At 55.1% G+C, this 22,136-nt stretch overlaps 2 protein-coding genes across 2 annotated transcripts; both read left to right on the top strand.

Moving 5' to 3' along the window:
- The first annotated feature begins 4,232 nt into the window (after positions 1–4,232).
- Positions 4,233–10,377, top strand: KCNJ14 (potassium inwardly rectifying channel subfamily J member 14). Its single transcript, XM_036885581.2, has 2 exons — positions 4,233–5,584; positions 7,223–10,377. Exons 1-2 carry the CDS (start codon positions 4,886–4,888, stop codon positions 7,817–7,819), a joined length of 1,296 nt encoding a protein of 431 aa, XP_036741476.2. The 5' UTR covers positions 4,233–4,885; the 3' UTR covers positions 7,820–10,377.
- A 961-nt stretch (positions 10,378–11,338) lies between these two features.
- Positions 11,339–19,501, top strand: CYTH2 (cytohesin 2). Its single transcript, XM_036885582.2, has 12 exons — positions 11,339–11,550; positions 12,395–12,542; positions 12,639–12,705; positions 13,689–13,807; positions 14,931–15,011; positions 15,507–15,619; positions 15,703–15,851; positions 16,382–16,493; positions 18,608–18,684; positions 18,819–18,890; positions 18,993–19,147; positions 19,255–19,501. The coding sequence occupies exons 1-12, from the start codon at positions 11,532–11,534 to the stop codon at positions 19,340–19,342; spliced, it is 1,200 nt and encodes a 399-aa protein (XP_036741477.1). The 5' UTR covers positions 11,339–11,531; the 3' UTR covers positions 19,343–19,501.
- Positions 19,502–22,136: the final 2,635 nt, after the last annotated feature.

Below are 22,136 nucleotides of genomic sequence, written 5' to 3'. Positions count from 1 at the left end.
CCCAGTCGCCCTGCCTGGCCGTCCTCCCTGGCTCCCCCTCTGCGGCTCTAAGCTGGCCCCGCCCCCTGCTCCCCTCCATCCCGGCCTCGGATCTGCCTTTAGATACAGGGGTTGAGTGCCAGCACAGGCCCCAGGGGCCGAGGATAGACGGCAGCAGCTCAGCACCCGCAGAGGCCTCCCCTTGGCCCTAGGAGAGGACCCCCAACCCTGGCGGCGGGTATGGGGGTGGGCCGCCCCCCCAGGTATGTTCCTCCAGGCAGAGGCCTCAGGGATGGGTCCTGGACCTGAGCCATCCCACCTCCCACCCCTCCCTCGCTGTCACCTCCTCAGGAAGGTCCTGTCTCACCCTCAGTGACATATTCCAGCCCCAAAACAATCTCCCTGCAGGCCCAGTGCCCCCAGCTCTGACCCCCCCCCTCTGTTTCCTGCCTTTCTCAGCCTCCAATCTTTCCCCCTTCAAGATCCTCTCTTTCTTGCTCCATCTCTGTCTTCTGTCAGGGTGTCTTCACAGCTGTCTCCCCGTCTTTCCATTTCCTGAGACATGATCTCCATTGCTCTTCCCAGATGCTCCTAGTCGGTCTGTCTCTCTGTCTTCTGCTCTGGGTCCCTGTTCCCCTCTCGGCCCCACACCTGCCCTCCCCACTCTGAGCCTCTGCCTTCAGTCTCTGCCCAAACCCCTTCCTGTCAATCTGCTCCCCAGCCTGCAGTCCAGATCCCCAGGTAGATGGAGGCTGGGGGGACCCTCAGGGTCTCGGGAAGAGTGAAAATGCTTCCGGGGGGATGGAGTTTGGGGCCTGAGGGTGAAGCTTCACAGCCCCAGATTAGACAGTGACTGACATGAAGTTGATGCACCTTAAGCCCCGTGTTTCCTTTATATGGAAACATTAAGCTCCTCTCACAGGTCAGGTGGGGGATGGGGGAGGACTTCAGGTTCTGAGTCCTTGACCCTCCTGTCCGGCCTTTGCTGGCAGGGGTGGGGGCGCAGGATGCCTTGAGCCCAAGTCGCATCCACCCCATGAGCTGGGCCTTCTTGGATGCAGACAGGGCCCCCTGGAAGTGGAGGTTCCCATCTGCTTTGGGAAAAGGACACAGTCAGGGCTGCCTCACGGGCCTGAGGGTGGGACTCCAGGATTTTGGAGGCAGAATCCTGAGTTGGGAAGACCCAGCACCTAAACAGCACCCTACCCCTGGCCTGGCACCACATGGATCTGGCCAGGTCTCTGAGCCTGTTTCCAGCCTGTGAAATGGGGCAACGATCTTGACCTCCCAGTGTCCTGGACAGTCTGGTGTGAGTGGAGTCTGGTGTTTGGGCTGTAGACATCCAGTGAGCTTGTTATGAGGCCCAGGACATAGCAGGTGCTCAGGAAACAAAAGCGCACTTGATAAGGTGGGCTGTGACTCATCATGCAGGCTCTGGCGCCCGAGAAGCCTGGGTGGGAGTCCAGGGTTTGCCACTTAGCATCTGTTTGCTTTCCCATGAAAAGCAAAGTCCCCATATCCCAAGGTTGTGGGCAGAGCTGGATGGGTGAGTGGGTGTGAGGGGACCCAGCCTGGGGCCCGCCTCCCCATAACCTCTCCGCAGTGGCTCCTGGTAGGGGGACCAGTACACTGAGGGGACTTGGGCGAAAGAGAACTGCAAGTGTAGAGACTGGAGCCTGGACTCTGTTCTCAAAACTGCCTCCGTCAGTAATTAGCCCGTTTCCCGTTTTCAGAAGAACAATCTCCTACACTCAGGGCTGTTGAGGGCATGGAGTCAAGGTCAGGGCACATCATGGGTGCTGGACACAGCCAAGCCCAGTCCCCTCTCCCAAGCTGCAGCTTTGCCTCTCTAGAATGGGCGTAATAACCCCCACGGGACAGAGCTGTCCCGGTAGACACGGGCAGTAGGTGCAGAGTTCTGGGGCAGTCGGGGTACCCAGTGATGTTGAACTGGGCATTTTCTTGGATTGAGTGTTCCTGGCCCTGCCATGAAGCCCATGAGGATCCCAGAGCCGGGCATAGGGGCCAATATACAGGTGTTTGGTATAACCTATATATAGTACCCAGGTACTGGTAAATATTGATGTTACTGATGTGCAAAATTTTTAACCCCTAGCCCAGACGGGTCCTGGAAGTCACCCCACCACAGCTGCTGTGGGATGATGAAGCCTACGGGCCCATGCCTGACCCCCTTCCTCCTCCCCTCCTCCACCCTGTGAAGGTGCTAAGGTTCCCTTCGTTTCACAGTTGAGGTAACCGAGGCTGGGGAAGGAATGGCTGCTACCGGTCACACGGCTAGTGAGTGGCTGAGCTGACTCACCTAGGACTGCTGATTCTCAAGCTCAAAGCCTTTCTTCTGGACCACACTTCTTTCAAGGTGGGGTTTTTATCCCCATTTTACAGATGAGCAAACTGAGGCTCCAGAAAAGGAGTCAGCACCTGCGCCAGGATTGGGCCCTGGGTCTATATGAATTGAAGCCCCATCTCCCCACTGTACAGCTGAGGAGACGGAGTCTCAGAAAGACACCCAAGATCTTAGGGTCAGGGCTGAGCTTGGGGGTTTTTATGTTTTTGTTTTTTTGTAACAGCTTCAATGAAAGACAATTCACGTACCATACAATTCACACATAAAAAGTATACAAGTCAATGTTTTTACATATTTTCCGAGTTGTTGGCAACCATCACCACGCTCAACTTTAGAAAATTTTCATTGCCCCAGAAAGCAAGCCATCTGGTTATCACTCCCCAACCCCCTCACCTCTCCAGTCCTAGGAACCACAGGTCTTTTTGTTTATAAACATGGACATTTCATATAAATAAAAATGTTCAATATGTAGTCTTTTCTGATTGGCTTCAACTTGGCATGATGTTTTCAAGGTTTGTCCACGTGTGACATCTATCAGTACTTTTGTTGAGTAAGTAGTGTTCCATTGTAGGGATCAACCACATTTTATCCATCCATCAGTTGATGGACCTTGAGTTGTTTCCATCTTCTGGCTATTTATTGTAAATAATGCTGATATGAACACTTGGGAGCAGTGTTTGCATGGGCATTTGTTTTCATTTATCTTGGATGAATACCTAAAAGTGCAATTGCTGGGCAACAGGGTAATGATATTTAACCATTTACGGAACTGTCAGACTGTGTTCCACAGCAGCTGCGAGATATTACATGTCACTAGCAGTGCCTTAGGGTACCAGCTTCTCCACATTCTTGCCAATGCTGATTTTCCTGTGTAGTTTTGAAGTGGTATCTCTGTGGTTTTGCTTTACATTTCTCTGATGGCGAATGGTGTCAAGCATCTTCTCATGTGTTACTGGCTTTTTGTATATCTTCCTTGGAGAAATGTCCATTCAGATCTTTTGCCTGTTTCTAAATTGGTTCGTCTTTTTATTATTGAGTTGCAAGCACTCTATATAGCTTAGAAATTTCTTCAATATCTAATTTGCAAAATTTTCTCCCATTGGTGGGTTATCTACTTTCTTGACAGTATCATTTTTTTTGTTTTCATTATAGCATTTTTTAATTAAGGTATCATTGATATACACTTATGAAGGTTTCAAAAGAACAATGTGCTTATTACATTCACCCTTATTATCGAGTCCCCCCCCATACTCCATTGCAGTCACTGGCTATCAGCGTAGTAAGATGCCACGGAGTCCCTATTTGTCTTCTCTGGGCTACACTGTCTTCCCCGTGACCCCACACACACCATGTGCACCAATCATGATACCCCTCAATCCCCTTCTCCCACCCTCCCCCACCTGCCCTCCCCACCCTTCCCCTTTGGTAACCACTAGTCCCTCTTGGAGTCCATGAGTCTGCTGCTATTTTGTTCCTTCAGTTTTGCTTCATTGTTATACTCCACGAATGAGAGAAATCATTTGGTACTTGTCTTTCTCTGCCTGACTTATTTCACTGAGCATAATACCCTCTAGCCCCATCCATGTTGCAAATGGTAGGATTTGTTTTTCTTATGGCTGAATAATACTCCATTGTGTATATGTACCACATCTTCTTTATCCATTCATCTACTGATGGACACTTAGGTTGCTTCCATTTCTTGGCTACTGTAAATAGTGCTGCAATAAACATAGGGGTGCATATGCCTTTTTGATTCTGAGAAGTTGTTTTCTTTGGGTAAGTTCCTAGGAGTGGAATTTCTGGGTCAAATAGTATTTCTATTTTTAGTTTTTTGAGGAACCTCCATAATGCTTTCCACAATGGTTGAACTGGTTTACATTCCCACCAGCAGTGTAGGAGGGTTTGACAATATCCTTTTAAAGTACATAAGTTTTTAATCTTGATGAAGTTCAACTTACCCACTTTTTTTCCCTTTCACTGCTGTGCTGAGCCTGTTTTTGAACCACAGGGGAGGTCTAAGCCTGGAGTCATTGCTCCATGCTGAGAAGGTTTCCACTTAGTGGACTCTATATTTGCTAGCACTCAAATTCATTTACTCAGCTGTGACCTTGGCAAATTAAACGAACGTCCTGTGCCTCTGGTTTTCTCATCTGTAAAATGGGGATAATCATGTCTACATTGCTGCTGCAAGGCTCAAATGTGTAAATTCATGTAAAGGTCTCTCAACAGTGGCCGTGTACACGGCTGCTCAAATTATTGCAGTGCTTGCTAGAATGTGGTGATGGCTATGGTTTTTGTTGCTGTTGTTGCTATACATGGGTCTCCTACAGTATGATTGTCACTGTTGTTGATGCCTTACTGCCTCAATTTCAAGGTATCATTCCACCCATTTGCCATATGAAGCCACTAAGGTCTAGGGAGCAAGCCCGGCCAATGAGCCCACCCACTGCTGGCCCACTGACGCTGCTGCCCCTTTCTTGTCCCTGCAGGATTGGGGCGCCTGCCCCCCACTAGGCCAGGTGGAGGGGGAAACCCCGCCCAATGGGCCTGGCTAGGGCCCTGCGCCGCCTTAGCGGCACCCGGGAATCTGGGCACAGCCGAGCGGGCGACGAGGAGGCTGGGCCGGGTCTGTGCCACAACGGGTACGTGCTGTCGCCGGTGGGGCGGCGCCACGGGCGCTTCGTCAAGAAGGACGGGCACTGTAACGTGCGCTTCGTGAACCTGGGCGGCCAGGGCGCGCGCTACCTGAGCGACCTGTTCACTACGTGCGTGGACGTGCGCTGGCGCTGGATGTGCCTGCTCTTCTCCTGCTCCTTCCTGGCCTCCTGGCTGCTCTTCGGCCTGGCCTTCTGGCTCATCGCCTCGCTGCACGGCGACCTGGCCGCCCCGCCGCCACCCACGCCCTGCTTCTCCCACGTAGCCAGCTTCCTGGCCGCTTTCCTCTTCGCGTTGGAGACGCAGACGTCCATCGGCTACGGCGTGCGCAGCGTCACAGAAGAGTGCCCGGCCGCCGTGGCCGCAGTGGTGCTGCAGTGCATCGCCGGCTGCGTGCTAGACGCCTTCGTCGTGGGCGCCGTCATGGCCAAGATGGCCAAGCCCAAGAAACGCAACGAGACGCTCGTCTTCAGCGAGAACGCCGTCGTGGCGCTGCGCGACCGCCGCCTCTGCCTAATGTGGCGCGTGGGCAACCTGCGCCGCAGTCACCTGGTTGAGGCCCACGTGCGGGCCCAGCTGTTGCAGGTGACGGGCGTCCCGGGAAGGCGGCCGCCGGGGCCCGTGGGAACGAAGCCCCGGGGGCTTGTGGGAGATGTAGGCCTGAGGCGGGAGGTGTGCGTCGGGCCGGAGGGCGTGTGGACTACACTTCCCAACAAACTCGAGCAGGGACACATCCGCCCCGCTCCCGCTGTGGGCTGAGAATTTTCCGGAGCAGTTGTAGATGTAAAAACCTCATTAAGAGAGTTCTCCAGTTCTTCCTGGAGGCCTGGACCTGAAACAGTTGTTGAGAAAGAAAGAGCTCCCTATGGCTTTGGATAGGCCCCCTATGGCATCGTGGGAAATCCAGACTCGAGGCCTGTGGAGGCTCTGAACTGCAATTCCCAGAAGCCTCTGGGGGCAGGGAGGAAGGTGCCCAGAGGGGGTCGCCCGAGATGTTCTGTTGGTGCTGTAAACCCACAGCTCAGTTTTATACTCCCAGATGACACTTGGATACAGGGAGTGGGTTATGACTTAAGGCTGGAGGATAGGGGTGCAGCTCACACCTGCAGAGCCACGGAACAAGATTTCCGTGGCTTCTGGGCATAGGGTCCTGCAGTATTTGTGGGCGACTTCATTCTCCACCGTAGTGGTCCTGCCTCTCCCACCAGCCTCCTGTTCTGCGGGAATACAAGGCAGGGCTTGGGAAACACAATTGAATTGTAGCTTCGTAGCAAAAAACAAACAAACCCAAAAAACTACAATTCCCATTGGCCCCTGGGCTAGCAGCTCCCTCCAGTGCCCTGAAGAAGGCATCTTAGTGTTTCTAGAATTGTGGTCAAACCGCACCAACAAATTGTAGGCAGTAGATGTCCTTGCCCAAGTGAAGACATCTACCACCTTGGGCTGAAGTTGGACTTTAGTGAGAAGGAGAACCCAGTAGCATCTACGGGCTCCTGGAGATAATTATGTGAGAATTATCCCTACCTTCTACCTCTGTCTCTTGCTTGATTGTCTGAGACAGCAGTATTCATGACCAGGAGGGTTACTGTCTCCCAGAAGTTGGGGGAGGTGGGTATGGAACCAATGAATAGGTGGGACAAAACCACCAATACCTGACCTGGGGACTGTATACCTTACCTGTCGGCCCCAAACACATATACACACCAAGGGATGGAGGGGCTTGTACTTGGGCTGGGGTTGCGGGTGGAGAGCCCAGGGGCTAGCCTGAGGCTGTGGTGGAATGCAGGGTGTGGGACCTAGGTGTTAATCCTGGTTTGTCTTTCTCTGGCCTATACTGAAAGCCATTTTTCTATTCCTCTTCTTTTCCATTTGCTGGTTGAATGTTATTCTTACCTTCTGTTGTCTCTTTAACTTCTCTGCCTTGCTGATTTCTGTGGCTCCATGCCAATATCATTTTGTCCCTCTCTCTCTTCTCTTTCTCTCTGGCTTCTATGCCCAAACCCTTTCTGAGTTCTCTCTACCCCTTTCTTTCTCTCTGGGTCCCTATCCCCACTTTCTCTGGCCCTCCATCCCCCTCTCTTTGGATCCATGTTGGCACTCCACCCCTGCCCATCTCTGCTCTCCTCTGTCTTTGCATCTCCATTTCTTTCTCTGGCTCCCTCCGGCTCCATTCATCTCTGTGCTCCCTGCTGCCTGTCTTTGACCCCACACCTTTTGCTGCAGCCTCGAGTAACCCCGGAAGGTGAGTACATACCACTGGACCACCAGGATGTGGACGTGGGCTTTGATGGTGGCACTGATCGCATCTTCCTTGTATCTCCCATCACTATTGTGCACGAGATCGACTCTGCCAGTCCTCTGTATGAACTAGGACGTGCCGAGCTGGCCCGGGCTGACTTTGAGCTGGTGGTCATTCTCGAGGGTATGGTTGAGGCCACAGCCATGACCACACAGTGTCGTTCTTCCTACCTCCCTGGTGAGCTGCTCTGGGGCCATCGTTTTGAGCCAGTCCTCTTCCAACGTGGCTCCCAGTATGAGGTTGATTATCGCCATTTCCATCGCACTTATGAGGTCCCAGGGACACCTGTCTGCAGTGCCAAGGAGCTGGATGAACAGGCAGAACGGGCTTCCTACAGCCCCAAGTCTAGCTTTCCTGGCTCTCTGGCTGCATTTTGTTATGAGAATGAACTTGCACTGAGCTGCTGCCAGGAGGAAGAAGAGGAAGAGGAGGCCAAAGAGGGGGATGGACCAGAGGCAGAAGATGGAATTGCCAACCCCCAAGTACTCACACCAACCCTGGCGCTGACCCTGCCCCCATGATGCCAGCTGGTGCCCCCCTATTTGTATCCCCTTTCCAGAGATAGCAAGATGGAGAGATTGGGCCCTCTCTTGTGATGGGAGCAGGCATTTCCCAAGACCAATAGGCTTGCTGGGTAAATTATTAACTGGTGAAGTTCTGCTGTGCCAAGCGGACCCACCATGGACATGTTGAATCTTAATTCCTGAGTTTCATGCTTTCTCCTGAGAGGAAGGAAGCCTGATTCTTGAGTCTCACCAGAGTTGAGGGATCCAGAATTCTGGACCACCCAAGAGGCAAGGACTGCTGGTTCTAGATTCTTCTATATGGCTGACTTGGGTTGTTGAGCAAGGTCAGGAATCAGTGATATAGACTTCCTCCAGGGGAGGGTGTTGACAGTTCTCCAAGAGATCAAGAATTTGTAGGTCTGGAATTACCTAAGATTCAACAGACTATTTCTTCTAAACTCAGCCAACCAAGTAACAAATCATTTTTTCTAGATCACCTAAGGAGGGAAAGTTATGGAATGCCCCCAAAATTCAAGACTATCTTGATTGACCAGTGACAAGGAATGTTGACTGCAAGTCAAGAAAAGACCTGTTTCTGGAAAGCCCAAGAGTTAAGATTCTGTGAATCTAAATTGACCATAGAGGCAAGCACTGGTGATTCTAGAACAGGTTGGACCTAGAGAGTTGGACTACAGAAACTAAAGAGTTATGTTTCTAGAATGCACAAAACAAAATGGCGAGTCTATGGGTCTAGAAGCACTAAAGTGACAGAGTGGGAATTCCTGATACTAGATAATGCCACACCACTGGCTGTAGAATATTGAGCCGAGGGGACAATCAATGCTCCTGAATGATCCTCAGGGTTTTTAAGTGCCATTCTAGAAAGTCCAAAGGAATCAGGGATTCTGTGGCTCTAGATTGATCGTAGAGTCAAGATAGGAATGGTGATTCTTGATGTCTGAGATTTGCTGGTTCCAGTTTTCCATGGAGTTGAGAATCTCAGTGATCCCAATCTCGGTGGTGTTTGCCCAGCAGAGTGAAGAATCTTGATGACTTGTGGTTCTGTAATGCCAAAAGGAACCAACGCTCCGGGGATCTGGAGTTGTCCATTATCAAAACCTGGAAGTTCTGTCAGCTCCTAGAAGTGCCAAGTCCTGGGAGGTGGACTCAGGACTTGTCAGGCAGCATCTCCGGGCTGACCTAGAAGGCGAGCGCCCAGGCAAGACCCTGTGGGTAACACAGTAGGTATTGGGCAAGGGAAGGGAGAGGCCTAAGGCTCTTGAGTCTGCAGTGCTCTGGAATCCTATACCTAGCCATGTGTGTCTATTTCTTAAAGACGTTATACATATGTGCATTATATATATGTATATATATAATATAAGTATAGATATCTATTTTTTCCCGTGGTTCCTACAGAAGGGTTAGAAATTTAGGTTGAGCTCATTGGAATGCATCCCTTTATAAAGTTCCAGGAAGCTTTGCTCTGAATCCCAACTCTGCCCCAATTTACTGTGTGACTTTGGGCAAAGCACTCTCCTCTTCTTGCCTCAGTTTCCCCATCTGTGAAAATGGGGCATTTGAACTTGAAGTTCTCCAAGGGATTTTCCACCAGGATAATTCCTCACTTCACTGAGGGTGGGTGGATGTCGAGGGTCTTGGAGATTTCCCAGCTCTCCCTGGTGCTGGAATGCATAGTCTTCCAGGGGCAACTGGGATAGGATAGGAGATGCTCTTGGAGGCCAGCTCTGAACTTGGATGTCTGAATGACAGAGCAGGCCGGGGGAAGTGTGGGCTGTGGCTAAGGGCCACAGTCACCATCTCTCTGGTCCAGCTTGGGGGACAGGGGAAGGAGAAGATAGCTATGAATGCTGGGGGGAAGTATGTGTGTAGGGGGAGACTTGGCCCCCAGATTAAATCACTGGGAGCCCTGGTGGTGTGTCTGTGAGTGTGCTTCTGGGGCATGCATGGGTCCTTGGGCCTGGCCCCCTGACCGTGCTGCTCTCTGCTTAGGTGCCCAGCAGCTGGGAGTCTGCTGCAGAAGTACCCAGTGTCAGTCCCACCCATGTCCCAGCATGGACAGCAGGCACTGTCATTGCCCATCACCTTGTCCAAGTGCTGCATCAACTCAGGCGCCCTCTTCTGGCTTTATCCCCCACCTTCCTTTATCCTTCAAAATCCCCATGTAATAACCGGATGGGATTAATTAGCTGGCTGCTCTCCCAGTTAGGGCGTCTGAGCTAGGGACTTGGGGCAGTGGAAACACAGGCTTGGAGAAAGATGTTACACTGGTAGTGAAGGAACAGGAAAAGGGTTCTCTTTTGCAGGAGAGAGGGCAGAGCAGGGCTGGCACAACATGGGTTTCCACTGGGGAAGACAGGGCCTGGGCCACTCATAAAGGTCAGTGAAGGGATTAGGAGGATCTGTGTCTAATCTGTCCGTTTATCCAGGTCCTGTCCCCCAATCTGTCCCCACCTGCCTAATCCAGGGACGGCGAATGAGGACGAAGCTCAGACCCACTTAGGGACCTGCCTATGGTTCTCCATCCTGGCTAGGCCCCTGCACGGAATGGGAATGAGAGTCTGGGGAGAGGGAAGGCCTTCGGATGTGGGAGGACTCTGAGAGGAGGGTGGAGTTTGAGAAGAGGGGATACCTCAAGTGCGGAGAGTGGGAGAAGAGGGAAAGGACTCCGAGAGGGGCAAGGAAGCAGAGGTGGGAGGATGCCACGGAAAAGGGAGTTGTCGCATGGATTGGAAGCTGAGCTAAGAGGAATAGTTTGGAAGGTTTTGGGGGGTGGGCGGGGAGGCGCCTAAGAGGCAGAAAGCGCCAGGAAGGCGGAGCCTGTGCTTTCTTTTCATTGTATTTGGCCTTCCTTATTTTCCAGTTCTCCATGATAGATCCCCATGATAGACAGCAGCATTTGAAATAAAGAATGCCTTTTATTTCACCATGCCGTCCCTCTGAAGAGGGTGAGGTGGGTGGGGAGGTTATAGGATGGGGTGAGGAAATTGTCTGGAAATCGGAGCGGCCGGTACCCGGAGGAGGGAGGCCAAAAGGAAGGCAAACTAAGGTGCTCCAGGTTGCGTGGCAACCGCTGCCGTCAAAAGCCGGCTTGGCCAGCTGGGAGGTGTGGCTCAAGGAACCATCCAACAGTTGTGGCCCCGCCCCCGGCAACAAGACTAACAAAGTGCCGCCCCCTGGCGACCTATCACTAGAGGCGGGGCTCGGTCGAACTAGTGTGCTAATGCCCAGAGCTCTTGCGCAGGCCAAGTCCTCTCTGCTCGCACATAGTCCCACCTCCATGCCACTCTTTTCTAAGGCCTCTCATTGGGCGGCAACCCAGCCAAGCGCCCTCTTTTGTTTCGGAGGAGGGGCCCGGCGCCCTGCCCGCACTCCGATTGGTCCTATAGATCGTCTACCTTGGGCCGGACAGGGCTACGCCTGCTCCTCCTGCACCTATTGGCCCTGGGCGACGATCCTTCGGTGTCGGGGGCGGAGCAGACGAGAAGACCCACCGTAGATTGGACGGTGTCAAAACGAGGGGCGGTCCCTACTGGCGGGGCGGTAGGGAGGCGAAAGGAGAGTCTTTTCAGCGCTGAGGACTGGCGCTGAGGAGGCGGCGGTGGCTCCCGGGGCGTTTGAGCGGGCTCACCCGAGCCCGCGGGCCAACGCGGATCCAGGCCCGACCGGCGGGACCGCCCCGGACTCCCCGCGGGCCTTCCTAGCCGCCATGGAGGACGGTGTCTATGGTAGGTCGGAGAGGGGCGGGGCTGGCTGGGAGTGGACGGAGTATTTCGTCCGGAACGTTGCGCAGCGAACGTTACTCCTGGTGTTCGCCGCTCGGAGTCATTCGGCCCGGTTGTCGCCTTGTTTTGTGGAGCGCGGGATGGGCTTCCGGCGGGGCCCGAGAGAGGGACGTTCCAGGCCATTGTTTGGGCCGAGCCTGTTTCCGGTGGCGACGGGAGGGGGCGGGATGGAGCAGTGGAGGCGAGGCCGGGGTGGAACCATTCCCACTGGAGGGACCCGGCGAGCCCAGTGCCTGCTGGGAGCGGGGAGGGGGGCTTCTGGCGGATGGAGAAATCTTGAGAGCTGCTGAGATCCCGCTAAGGCGGGGGCGGGTGCCTTCGATGTCCTGCCCCTCTTCCCCAACTCTTAGAAGCTGTCATCAGCTGCTTCGGCTGTAGTTACTTTTCATGGACCCAGGAGTCCGGACACCCAGGTGCCCCCAGCCACCTCGCAAGGAAATGCAGGGAGAAAGCCAAGGCCTCAGCCCACTTCCAAGTAATGGACCAAGCAGTTCAGGCTCCCAGCCTTTTCTAACCCCAGACCTAAGAGGGCAGACTCCCAGTCCCCTCCTCCCTCACATTCAGTAGTTCAGTACCTCAGCCTCCACCTGCCCCAGCCTTTCCTTCCCTGGACTGAGGAATCCAAGCTTCCAGCCCCTTACAGTGGACATAGGAGGCGCTACCCTTACCCTCGTCCTTCTCAGCCCAGGAGCTCTGTCAGCCTCCAAGCGTTGTCCTCTCCCAGAGTGCAGAAATCCAGGCCCCTAGTCCCCAGAACTGATCTCCAACCCTTGACGCTGATTCCCAGAGCCCCCAGACCTGACTCCGGAGGAGCGAATGGAACTGGAAAACATCCGGCGGCGGAAGCAGGAGCTGCTGGTGGAGATCCAGCGCCTGCGGGAGGAGCTCAGCGAAGCCATGAGTGAGGTGGAGGGTCTGGAAGCCAATGAGGGCAGGTGAGGGCTGGGATGGGGAACGTGGGGGTCATGAGGCCAGGCCAGGGCCAGGCATGCCCACACGTTGATCCTCCATTCCCTGCTGTACCCCTGCAGTAAGACCTTGCAACGGAACCGGAAGATGGCAATGGGAAGGAAGAAGTTCAACATGGATCCCAAGAAGGTGCTTGGACCACTGGGCTGGGATCAGCCAGGCAGACATCCAGGCAGGGGATTCTGGAACCTGAAGGTTCCAGAAGGGTAATAGTTAAAGGTCTACTTTAGGTAGATAGACTTGGTCCTAATTTGCGGTTTCAGGTACTGGTTGTCCATTTGTTCTCTAAGTGTTCTAGCCTCCTGATCTCTGCTTGTGCTGTGTCCTCTGCCTGGGATGTCCTCTTCCCCTTTCTGCTCTTATTTTTAGACCCACTTGTGGCATCACTTAGGGTCCCAGGAAGAGCTCAAGTCTGATAGGAAACATGGACAATGACATGCATAAAGGAGGGTTGACCAGTGCCATGACAGAGGGGGGTACTAGGGCTGTGGACCCTCAGAGTGGGAGCCTGGTGGAGTCTGGGAGGGCTTCCCTGAGGAGAAGACATGCAGATCTTGAAGGATGAGTCAGTGTTCACCAGGTGGAGGGGACATGTTTGTCCATCATTCATTCATTTTGCCCCCATTTTCTCCCTTGGGCCTGCCCCCGTGCCAGGCAATGCTGGAGACCCAGAGAAGAGTTGAACCCCGCCTTTCCCTCAAGGAGTGAGATGTAGCTATAATGGAGGGCCTCAGTGCAAAGTGAGACACAGAGAAGCCCTGCTTCAGCCAGAGGCTTGGCTCTCATAGCCCTTGGCAAGATGCTACCTACTACTAGTTTCTCATTTTATTTTTCTTTCCCAAAGCAAAAGAATAGTGGTAGCTTGTTCAGTCATTCAGCAAATAGTCCTTGAGGTCTTCTTCCCTGCCAGACCCCACCCTTGGTGGTGGGATTAACCAGGCCAAGGAAGAGGGAGCAGTAGGTGCAAAGGCTGTGGGGTGGGAGGGGTGCTAGTGAAAGACCTGGGCGAAGCCGGGACCTGTTCTGTTGTGAGTCGGGCTGGGTCTGGTTGCTGAGGTGTCGGGGAGTGATTTTCTGGCTGTCAGCACTGAGACCCAGCCCCTACCCACCAGGGCATCCAATTCTTGGTGGAGAATGAACTTCTGCAGAACACACCTGAGGAGATCGCCCGCTTCCTGTACAAGGGTGAGGGCCTGAACAAGACAGCCATCGGGGACTACCTGGGGGAGAGGTGAGACCTCTGCTCAGCTCCCATGGCCCCCTACACCCTGCACCCACCTGTACATTGCCAGCCCCTCTCCCATGGAGAGGCCCTGATAGACCAGCCTTCCAAGTGGACTGACACAGGGGTCTGTGAGAGCCTGGGACCATCTGGGGAACATAGAGACTGCATATCTTAGGGCCACGGGGACCTTCTGTGGACATCTGGGGCTGTAGGGCCATCCATTAATGTCTGGAGATGGGGTGGATATTTAGGGAGCAGGGGAATCCCATGCACATCGGGGAGCATGAAGAGCACTTGTGGGTCTCTTGGTGTGTGGGGCCCAGCCGGAAGTCCAGTGTACATGAGACCAGACATCAGGAGTGCGTGGGATGGATCTGGGATGCTTAGGGATTTCTGACATCAGGGGTATGTGGAGACCTGCAGATGTTGGGGATGTAGGGACTGTCTGGACATCTAACATGCATAGGGACCTTCTATGAAGTCTGGGAAACTGGGATTACCTGTGAGGTATGGAGGCTGTCTGAACACCTGAGGTGCACGGAACCACCTGTGGATGCCTGGGTTGCTTAGGGATCATGTGGACATCTGGAATGTGTGGCACTTCCTGGACTCTGAGGTGCACAGGGACTGTGTGGACATCTGGCGAGCATCAGGACTATGTGGCTGGGATTATAGGGATTGTAAGGACATTTGGGGGTATGAGGGCCATCTACAGATGTCTGGGGACCACCTGTGAGCATTGAGACTGGGCATCTGGCATGGGGATCATTTTGTGGACACGTTGAGAACAGGGGGACTGTCTTTGAACTGCTGGGAGATGTGCGGGCCGTCTCTGGACATCTACGGAACCTGGGATCATTGAGAGAGGTGACGGTTGGTAGTTTCCCCTCACTGGTTAAAGGTCCAGCCAGACCAGGGATTTTGTAGCAGATGATCCTCCCAGGAGCAAGTTCTGAGTATTCCTGCCCCTGGGACAGGCCTGTGCTGTGTCACACAAAACTCACTTGCTATGGAGGCAGCCACTGTGCAGAAGAGGTGGCACGGCCTCTCCAGTGCTAGCCTCTTGTCTACTCCCACTGCAGCCTCCCCAGATGCCTTCTCGTGTGTGACTTTGTCCCTGTCCTTCCAGGGAAGAGCTGAACCTGGCAGTGCTCCATGCCTTTGTGGATCTGCATGAGTTCACTGACCTGAATCTTGTGCAGGCCCTCAGGTGAGAGGGTTGGGGTTGGAAAGGCAGGAATGTACCTATCAGGACTTGCTTCGTAAGTAATGAGCCCTACTCGAAACAAAAAGCAATCAGGGAATTGATTGCTCATGTTATTCAAAAGTCCATTCTAGAACCTCCTGCAGGCCTAACCATATTGAGGTGCTCAAATGGTGTCAGAAGGTCAACTTTCTCTCTCTCTTGGTTGTGTTCACCTCTGTGATGGCATTGTTCTCTGCGGACCCTCCTTCCACATGATAGCAGGAGCCCTTAGCCACCACCAGACCTACTTAGCAACCTTAGCAGAAGAAAGGCTTTTCCATGTAAATCCACTGAAAGTCCCATGGCAGTGCTCACTGGTCATACTGGATCACATATCCATACCTGGAACAGCTGCCGAGGCCACAGGGTTGGAGCTCGTACCAGCCAGTTCCTAACTCGGACTGAGAGGGGAGGGGCTCTGCCAGCCCTGTGTCCACAGCCGGCTCCTCTCTTACCCAGGCAGTTTCTGTGGAGCTTCCGCCTTCCCGGAGAGGCCCAGAAGATTGACCGGATGATGGAAGCCTTTGCCCAGCGATACTGCCTGTGCAACCCCGGGGTTTTCCAGTCCACAGGTAGGGGCCCCGACTCCTGGGGCCTGGGAAAGAGGGCTGGGGGCCACGTCCCTGTGTCGTCACCACCTGACTGTCTGGTGCAGACACATGCTACGTGCTATCCTTCGCCGTCATCATGCTGAACACCAGCCTTCACAATCCCAACGTCCGGGACAAGCCGGGCCTGGAGCGTTTTGTGGCCATGAATCGGGGCATCAACGAGGGTGGGGACCTGCCTGAGGAGCTACTGAGGGTCAGGACCCCTATTCCCTCCCCACAACCCCTCCTCCCCGGCCCTCTCCCTGCCCCAGACCCTCCTCCCCAAGGATCTCCCGATTCCTGAGCTACTCCCCGGGGCTCCCGCCGCCCACAGAATGCATGGCCATGCCGGCCTGTCCATTTCTCTGCCTCTTCTCTCTGGCTGCCTCAGACTTTGCCCGTTTCTCTTTTCTGTCTCTCTCTGGCCTCTGACTCTTTCGGGGTCTTGGTCCTCTCATTCTCCACCTCTGTGTCTATTTCTCTCTGGGAACTTCGCTGGCTCTTAAAACTGTGTGTGTCGTCCCTGCGTCTTTCTTTCCTCCTTCCTCTACTCCCTGGGGCTCCCTCCACTCTCGGCCTTCCTCTTCCCTTTCCTCCCCAGCCCCCCGTCTTCCCCTCTCCCATCCTGGGCTGCCCCAACCATGGTTGTATTTCTTCCCTGGCTACTGGAGCCCTCCAGGTCGCCCAGAGGGGGTGGGGGTGTCCCTGAGGTCTGGAGTTGCTGACTGAGCCCTTGTCCCTCAGAACCTCTATGACAGCATCCGGAATGAGCCCTTCAAGATTCCTGAGGACGATGGGAATGATCTGACCCACACCTTTTTCAATCCGGACCGGGAGGGCTGGCTCCTTAAGCTGGGTACGTCCCCTCCTGACCCCACTGGCTGCCTCTGCGAAGGCAAGTTAGTGGGCCTGGGCTTAGATTAGGCTTCCACACATACCCACTGTGTGACCTCAGGCAAGTGATTTGACCTCTCTGAACCTCAGTGCCCATATCTGAAAAATGCTGAGCCCAAGCACAGGGCTGGCCTGGAGGAGGGGCTCCATAAACCTTGGTGACTGGAGGGAAAGGGATTAGAGAGCACTGAACACAGGCCAGGCGAGGCGCCTTGGAACATGTAGCACCAGCAAGTCCAGGGTCAGTTAGCAGGGGTTAGACAGGTGTGTCCCTTTTGTGGGGTTATCTGAGGCTGGGAGTGGTTCTCAACCCTGGCCATACCAGAGATTCACCGGGGAGTTTTCAAAACCCAACAGCCAGGCCACAGACTTGTGAGGTCCGGCTCTGTGGGGGCCGTGCGAGCCGTCAGGCACCGGAGAACCCCCCAGGTGCTTCCAGGGCAGAGCCAAGGCTGAGCGCCACCAACCTGGAACTGCGCCTGGGGACAGCAGGAGCCACAGGCACGCTAGCTGTGCCTTCTTAATGGACAGCGTATGGCTGCTTCAGGGAGACAAGAATCCGATGACGAATTACAGTCCAGTTCGGACAGTGGAGGCAGCCGGGAGGCCTAGAGGGAACTTCCAGCGCAGCACAGGACCTCGGGCAGGGCTTTGCACCCTCCAGTTCTCATCCCCCGCTCCCAACGTGGAATTGTTCTTATAAACCAAGACCTTGCTTCTCCAACCAGAGAAGCAGGTGCCTGCCCGGGTGCAAAGGTGTCCTGGCAGACATTAAACACAAATCATTCTTTCCAGCCAACACTCTGGCATGGATGGATTCCTGCATCAGCCCCAGAGGAAGCAGACTGGCCTGGGGGGATTTAGGTTCTCTGAAGCCAAATGGTGCCCCTGGCTGTGAGTAGGTGGGGGAGAGCAGAGCAGGAAGGGCAGCTTACCCTGAGAGTAGTTCCCCTCCGTTCTTCCAAACCCTCCGGCTGCAAGAATCCCTCCTGTGTCCTGGATGAGGACACTGAGGCTGGGTCACCAACCAATAGCCACAGGTCAGAGGTGGCCTTAGGCCCAGATAGATGACCCGTGTGCATCTCTTCATTTTGTGGCCATCGGAAAAAGGCACCTCTTCCTTAAAACAATTAAAGGAAAGGGAATCTATGGTGGTAGTTACATTCGCAAAGATGGTTAATAAAAGCCATCATGACTGTTACCATAATCCTAGGACCACTAGGAACGTAAAAGCAGGTCACCCTGAAGCAGGAAGGTGTGGGCCCAAGTGGGTCTCCAGGCTGGAGTCCAGAGAGGGCAAGAGGTTGTCATAAGGTCACATAGCCAGTTTGTACCAGGGCTGACACGAGTCACCACACCCACCGTGGGCTGAGGACTGGGGATACTTCCGGGGGAGAGAGACATCTTCCGGGTCGCAAAGGAGGGTCCTCCTGGCCTAAGACGTGTCCTGGGAGTGTGGGCTGAAGCCAGGCACTGATGCGCGGAGTGCTCAGGCCGCCTCGGGGGTTCAGGACCCGCAGCCTCCCAGGGGGGGAGAGGGTCCAACTGGTCCCCCCTCGTGTGGATGTAACTGGTTTTCTCCCCTCTCTCCCCCTCCTCCCTCCCTCCCTCCCACCCTGGGTGTTTCCCTGCTCTTCCTCGTTCTCTGTCCCGCCCCTTGCACATTTCTTCCTTCACCCACCCCATCTCTGTCGCTGCGGCTCTTGGGGGCACCCCATTCCTCTGCCTTCCCTTCTCCTCGCCTGGTCCTGCCTGCTTTCTCGCTGTCTGCCCCAGGAGGTAGGTACCTGGCCTGTCCTTGCTCCCCACGCCCCGCCAGGGGAGGGGGCTGGGGCTTGGGCTCCCGGCCCTGGGCGCACAGACAGGCTTCGAAAGCATAGGGCCCCTCCCCGGGGGTGGGCCGGTCCCTGGGGCCCAGACAGGCCTGTCCCTGCTTGTCTCTGCCCGCGCGTTGCTTCATCCTAGGCCCGGCCAGCCCCGCCTCCCCTGAGCTGCGGGGCCTCTTCTGCCCCTGCCCCCCAGGGGCCCTGCCCCCTGCTGAGCCCAGGCCCCCTCCTCCCACCCCTTCCCTTTCAGGGGGCCGGGTGAAGACGTGGAAGCGGCGCTGGTTTATCCTCACAGACAACTGCCTCTACTATTTTGAGTACACAACGGTGAGGGCAGAGCTGGCCACACCCTGGGGACCTGGGAAAGGGGCTTGGATCTGGCGGCCTGGAATCCTGGACCTGAGGGCGGAGGGGTTGGGGGGCGTTTGGAAGCCTGAGTCCTCTCCCACTTGTTCTTTCAGGACAAGGAGCCCCGAGGAATCATCCCCCTGGAGAACCTGAGCATCCGCGAGGTGGATGACCCCCGGAAACCAGTAAGGCCCTGCCTGTGCCCCTTCCTGCTGCGGGGGGCGCTCCTCTGGCCCTAGGACTAGCTCCTGTATAGCCACTGTCCCTCCTGCCTTGTGTCTCCCCAGAACTGCTTTGAGCTTTACATCCCCAACAGCAAGGGGCAGCTCATCAAAGCCTGCAAAACAGAGGCGGACGGCCGGGTGGTTGAGGGGAACCACATGGTGTACCGGATCTCGGCCCCGACGCGGGAGGAGAAGGAGGAGTGGATCAAGTCCATCCAGTGAGCCTGTGCCCGGAGGCCTTGGGCCCGGGGCTCCTGGGTCTGAGGGCGGAGGCGCCGGGCCCACCCCCCTCGCCCCTCACCCTGGGGTCCCTCCCCTTCTGCAGGGCAGCTGTGAGCGTGGACCCCTTCTATGAGATGCTGGCGGCAAGAAAGAAGAGGATTTCTGTCAAGAAGAAGCAGGAGCAGCCCTGAGCCTCTGCCCCCAACTGCATTATTTATTATGGAGCTGCCCCACCCGGGTGGCCGGACCCCTGGGCCCCGGGGCTGTAGATCCTGGTTCCCCATTTGGAAAATTCACCACCTTGAGCTCCTCTCTTGTTATTTGTAATTAACACGCTGTTGGTAATCTTACTAATTATTTAACCCCTCGCGGCCTGCAGACCCCCTCATTTCTTGGGGCTGACAGAGCTGAGGTGCTTGGCGGAGCCGGCCAGTGGGCTGCACCCACGACCAGGACCAGGAGCGCTGACCTGCTGGCAGCCCTCACAGCCCATGAGGGGCGGGCGCTGCCACGGGGCTCAGTTCTGACTGTCCCCAAGCCCACCCAGGTGGAGTCGGGAGAGGTTTACTGTTAGTGTTGGGTCAGGATTGCGTGGCGGGTAGAACTCGGGTGCGCAGAGGCTTCCGGCGAGGTCTGGCATTCATTCTAGGTGTTACTCGACAGCCGGGAGCCAGAGCTCATTCCCCAGTCCGACCTCATGGGCCTGTGGGCTTGGACCAGGAGGGCAGCCAGTCATGTCTGGCGGGGCTGGGAGCCAGGCTGGCGCTCTGGCTGTGAGGGGTCCCTGCGCCAGGGGCAAGTGGGCAGGGTGAATCCGGAAAAGGGGAGGGCAGCCGGGGCCGCTGGGTACATGCGCCAAGGCCTTGATGCGGCCCCTGGAGGTGGGGGGATGGGGTGGGACAGGGCCCTGGGGCCAAGAGGGCCGGCTGTGAGCCACTGAGCCCCTGTCTTGGCCCCCAGAGTCTCTCCCTCCTTCAGAGGACATTTATACCAAGCAGGGAATAGTGTTGAGTGCCTGCATTTTTAACAGTGCCTTTCCCGGGAAGCTGACAGCCTACGATGTGTAGGTGCTCCCTTTTTGAGAGTAAATCTTTGAGAGGTGGGGTACCCCCGAGCCTCAGAGCAGGCTTGTGCCACTTAGCCCTCCAGCTTGGGGCATGCGTGGTGTCCTCAGAGAGCAGATGTGAGTGGGTCATGAGAGGGTTGGGTTGGCAGGTTGGGAGACCCCCATGTCACTTTGCTACCCAAGATCTGCAACTGAGGAGACATTAGAAGAAGAAACCACAGCTCCCGGCAGGTCCTGGGACCAAGACCTGGCTGGAAGGGAAGCATGCCACCTGGGCCACATCGGAGGTGCAGTACCTCCTGCACCCCTAATTGTGTGTCCCCAGTGGGGTGGGGGGGGGCGACACAAATCTTGGGCCCAGCACCACCTTGGCCACAGGCCTCCACCGGCATGAAGGGCCCCTGGCACTGAAACATCATTGCCACCTTCAAAGATGGTCTGCCCTCTCACAAGATGATCCAACTACAATTCCCAGCAAGCTGTGCAGCCCTGGCTGCGCCACTGACGAGGGAAGTGATCTCGAGGTTTCCTGGGAGTTTATCAAGACTGCCCTAGTTTACCTTAGCCTGGACCTCTACCCTTCCAGAGGTTGGGAAGACCCCAGGGTCTGATGGGAAGTGGAGCTCCTAAATGAACTGGAATTCCCAGTTCCTCAAAGGTTCCAGGGAAATGGAGTTAGCTACCCAAGAAAGTCATGGGAAATGAGGTTCCTGGGTAATCAGAAGGTCCTACCACTGTCTTGTCCTATGCTGCCTTGCTCCATGGAATGAACCCATAAGTACTCAATGGGGGAAGGAGCTGACATGATGGAGATGCCCTGGAAGAGCTTTCCAGGCAGAGGGAACAGCATGTGCAGAGGCAGGAAAGGCATGGTGGGTCGGAGAGACAGCAGGGCTGTGTGTGGGCTCGTATGATGGCTGAGGAGGGTGACAGGAGATGAAGTTGGGCTCAATGGGCCCCATCACGTGGAGCCTGAACAGCCATGGTAGGGACTGGATGTATTTATTCTTCATTGATGTGAAGCCATTCAAGGCCTGAAGCAGGAGGGTGATGTGTCTGGATTGAGTTGTAGGAGGGGTCCCTGGCTGCCACACGAGCGTCATTTGGGGCTGAGCAGGGAGGTAAGTCAGCTCAGGATGAGAGTGTGGCTGTAGGGGTGGACAGCAGTGGACACACGAGAGTCATTTCAGCAGAGGAGTCGGCAGGACTTGAGGGGGCTCTGGCTAGAGCAACTGGTGAGTGGTAATACCATTTACTGAGATGGTAGAAGAAGGAATTTGTTGGGGGTAGGGGGCAGGGAATCAGTGGGTCTGGTTTGGCCAGTTGAAGCTGGAATTCATCTGCCTGTGGAACACTCAAATCAGACTCCAGTCACCTCAGTGTTGTCCTTTGGTTTTGCCCCCAAATCATCTCCCCAAGGGCTGAGAATTTTGGCTTCCAGCACCCTCTTCTTCCAGGACCCCAAGTTCCCAGCCCCTTGTTAGGGTTGTGTCCTCCCAAGATCTGCATGCTGAAGTCTTAAGCCCCCGTACCACAGAACATGAGCTTATTTGAAAGGATCACTGCAGGTATAATTGGTTAAGATGAAGTCATTCATCTGGGCCCTAGTCCAGTATGACTGGTATCCTCATACAAAGGGAAGTTTTGGACACGGAGACAACCACACAGGGAGAACACCGTGTGAAGGCAAAGGCAGAGGTCAGGGTGATGGTTCTGTGCGCCAGGAAACACCAGAGATTGCCAGCAAACCACCAGAAAAGGAGGCGGGTTGCAGATTCTCAGCCTCAGCAGGAACCAGCCGTGGGGACGCCTCGATCCTGACATCTAGCTTCCAGAATGGTGAGACAATAAATGTGTGTGGTTTAGGCCACCACTTTGTGGTACTTTGTTGTAGCAACCCTAGTGAACTAATACCTGCC

The sequence above is a fragment of the Manis pentadactyla genome, chromosome 15, assembly GCF_030020395.1.
Source record: "Manis pentadactyla isolate mManPen7 chromosome 15, mManPen7.hap1, whole genome shotgun sequence".
NCBI lineage: Eukaryota > Metazoa > Chordata > Mammalia > Pholidota > Manidae > Manis > Manis pentadactyla.
The sequence above is the reverse complement of the archived record's forward strand: the minus strand, read 5'-3'. Positions and strand labels throughout refer to the sequence as shown.

Excerpts from the sequence above, each read along its gene's own strand:
- KCNJ14 (XM_036885581.2), top strand. The coding sequence starts at position 4,886 with ATGGGCCTGGCTAGGGCCCTGCGCCGCCTTAGCGGCACCCGGGAATCT. Across the intron at positions 5,585-7,222 it reads TGCGGGCCCAGCTGTTGCAG|CCTCGAGTAACCCCGGAAGG; the intron begins GTGACGGGCGTC and ends CTTTTGCTGCAG.
- CYTH2 (XM_036885582.2), top strand. Across the intron at positions 15,852-16,381 it reads TGCCTGAGGAGCTACTGAGG|AACCTCTATGACAGCATCCG; the intron begins GTCAGGACCCCT and ends CTTGTCCCTCAG. Across the intron at positions 16,494-18,607 it reads GGGCTGGCTCCTTAAGCTGG|GGGGCCGGGTGAAGACGTGG; the intron begins GTACGTCCCCTC and ends CTTCCCTTTCAG.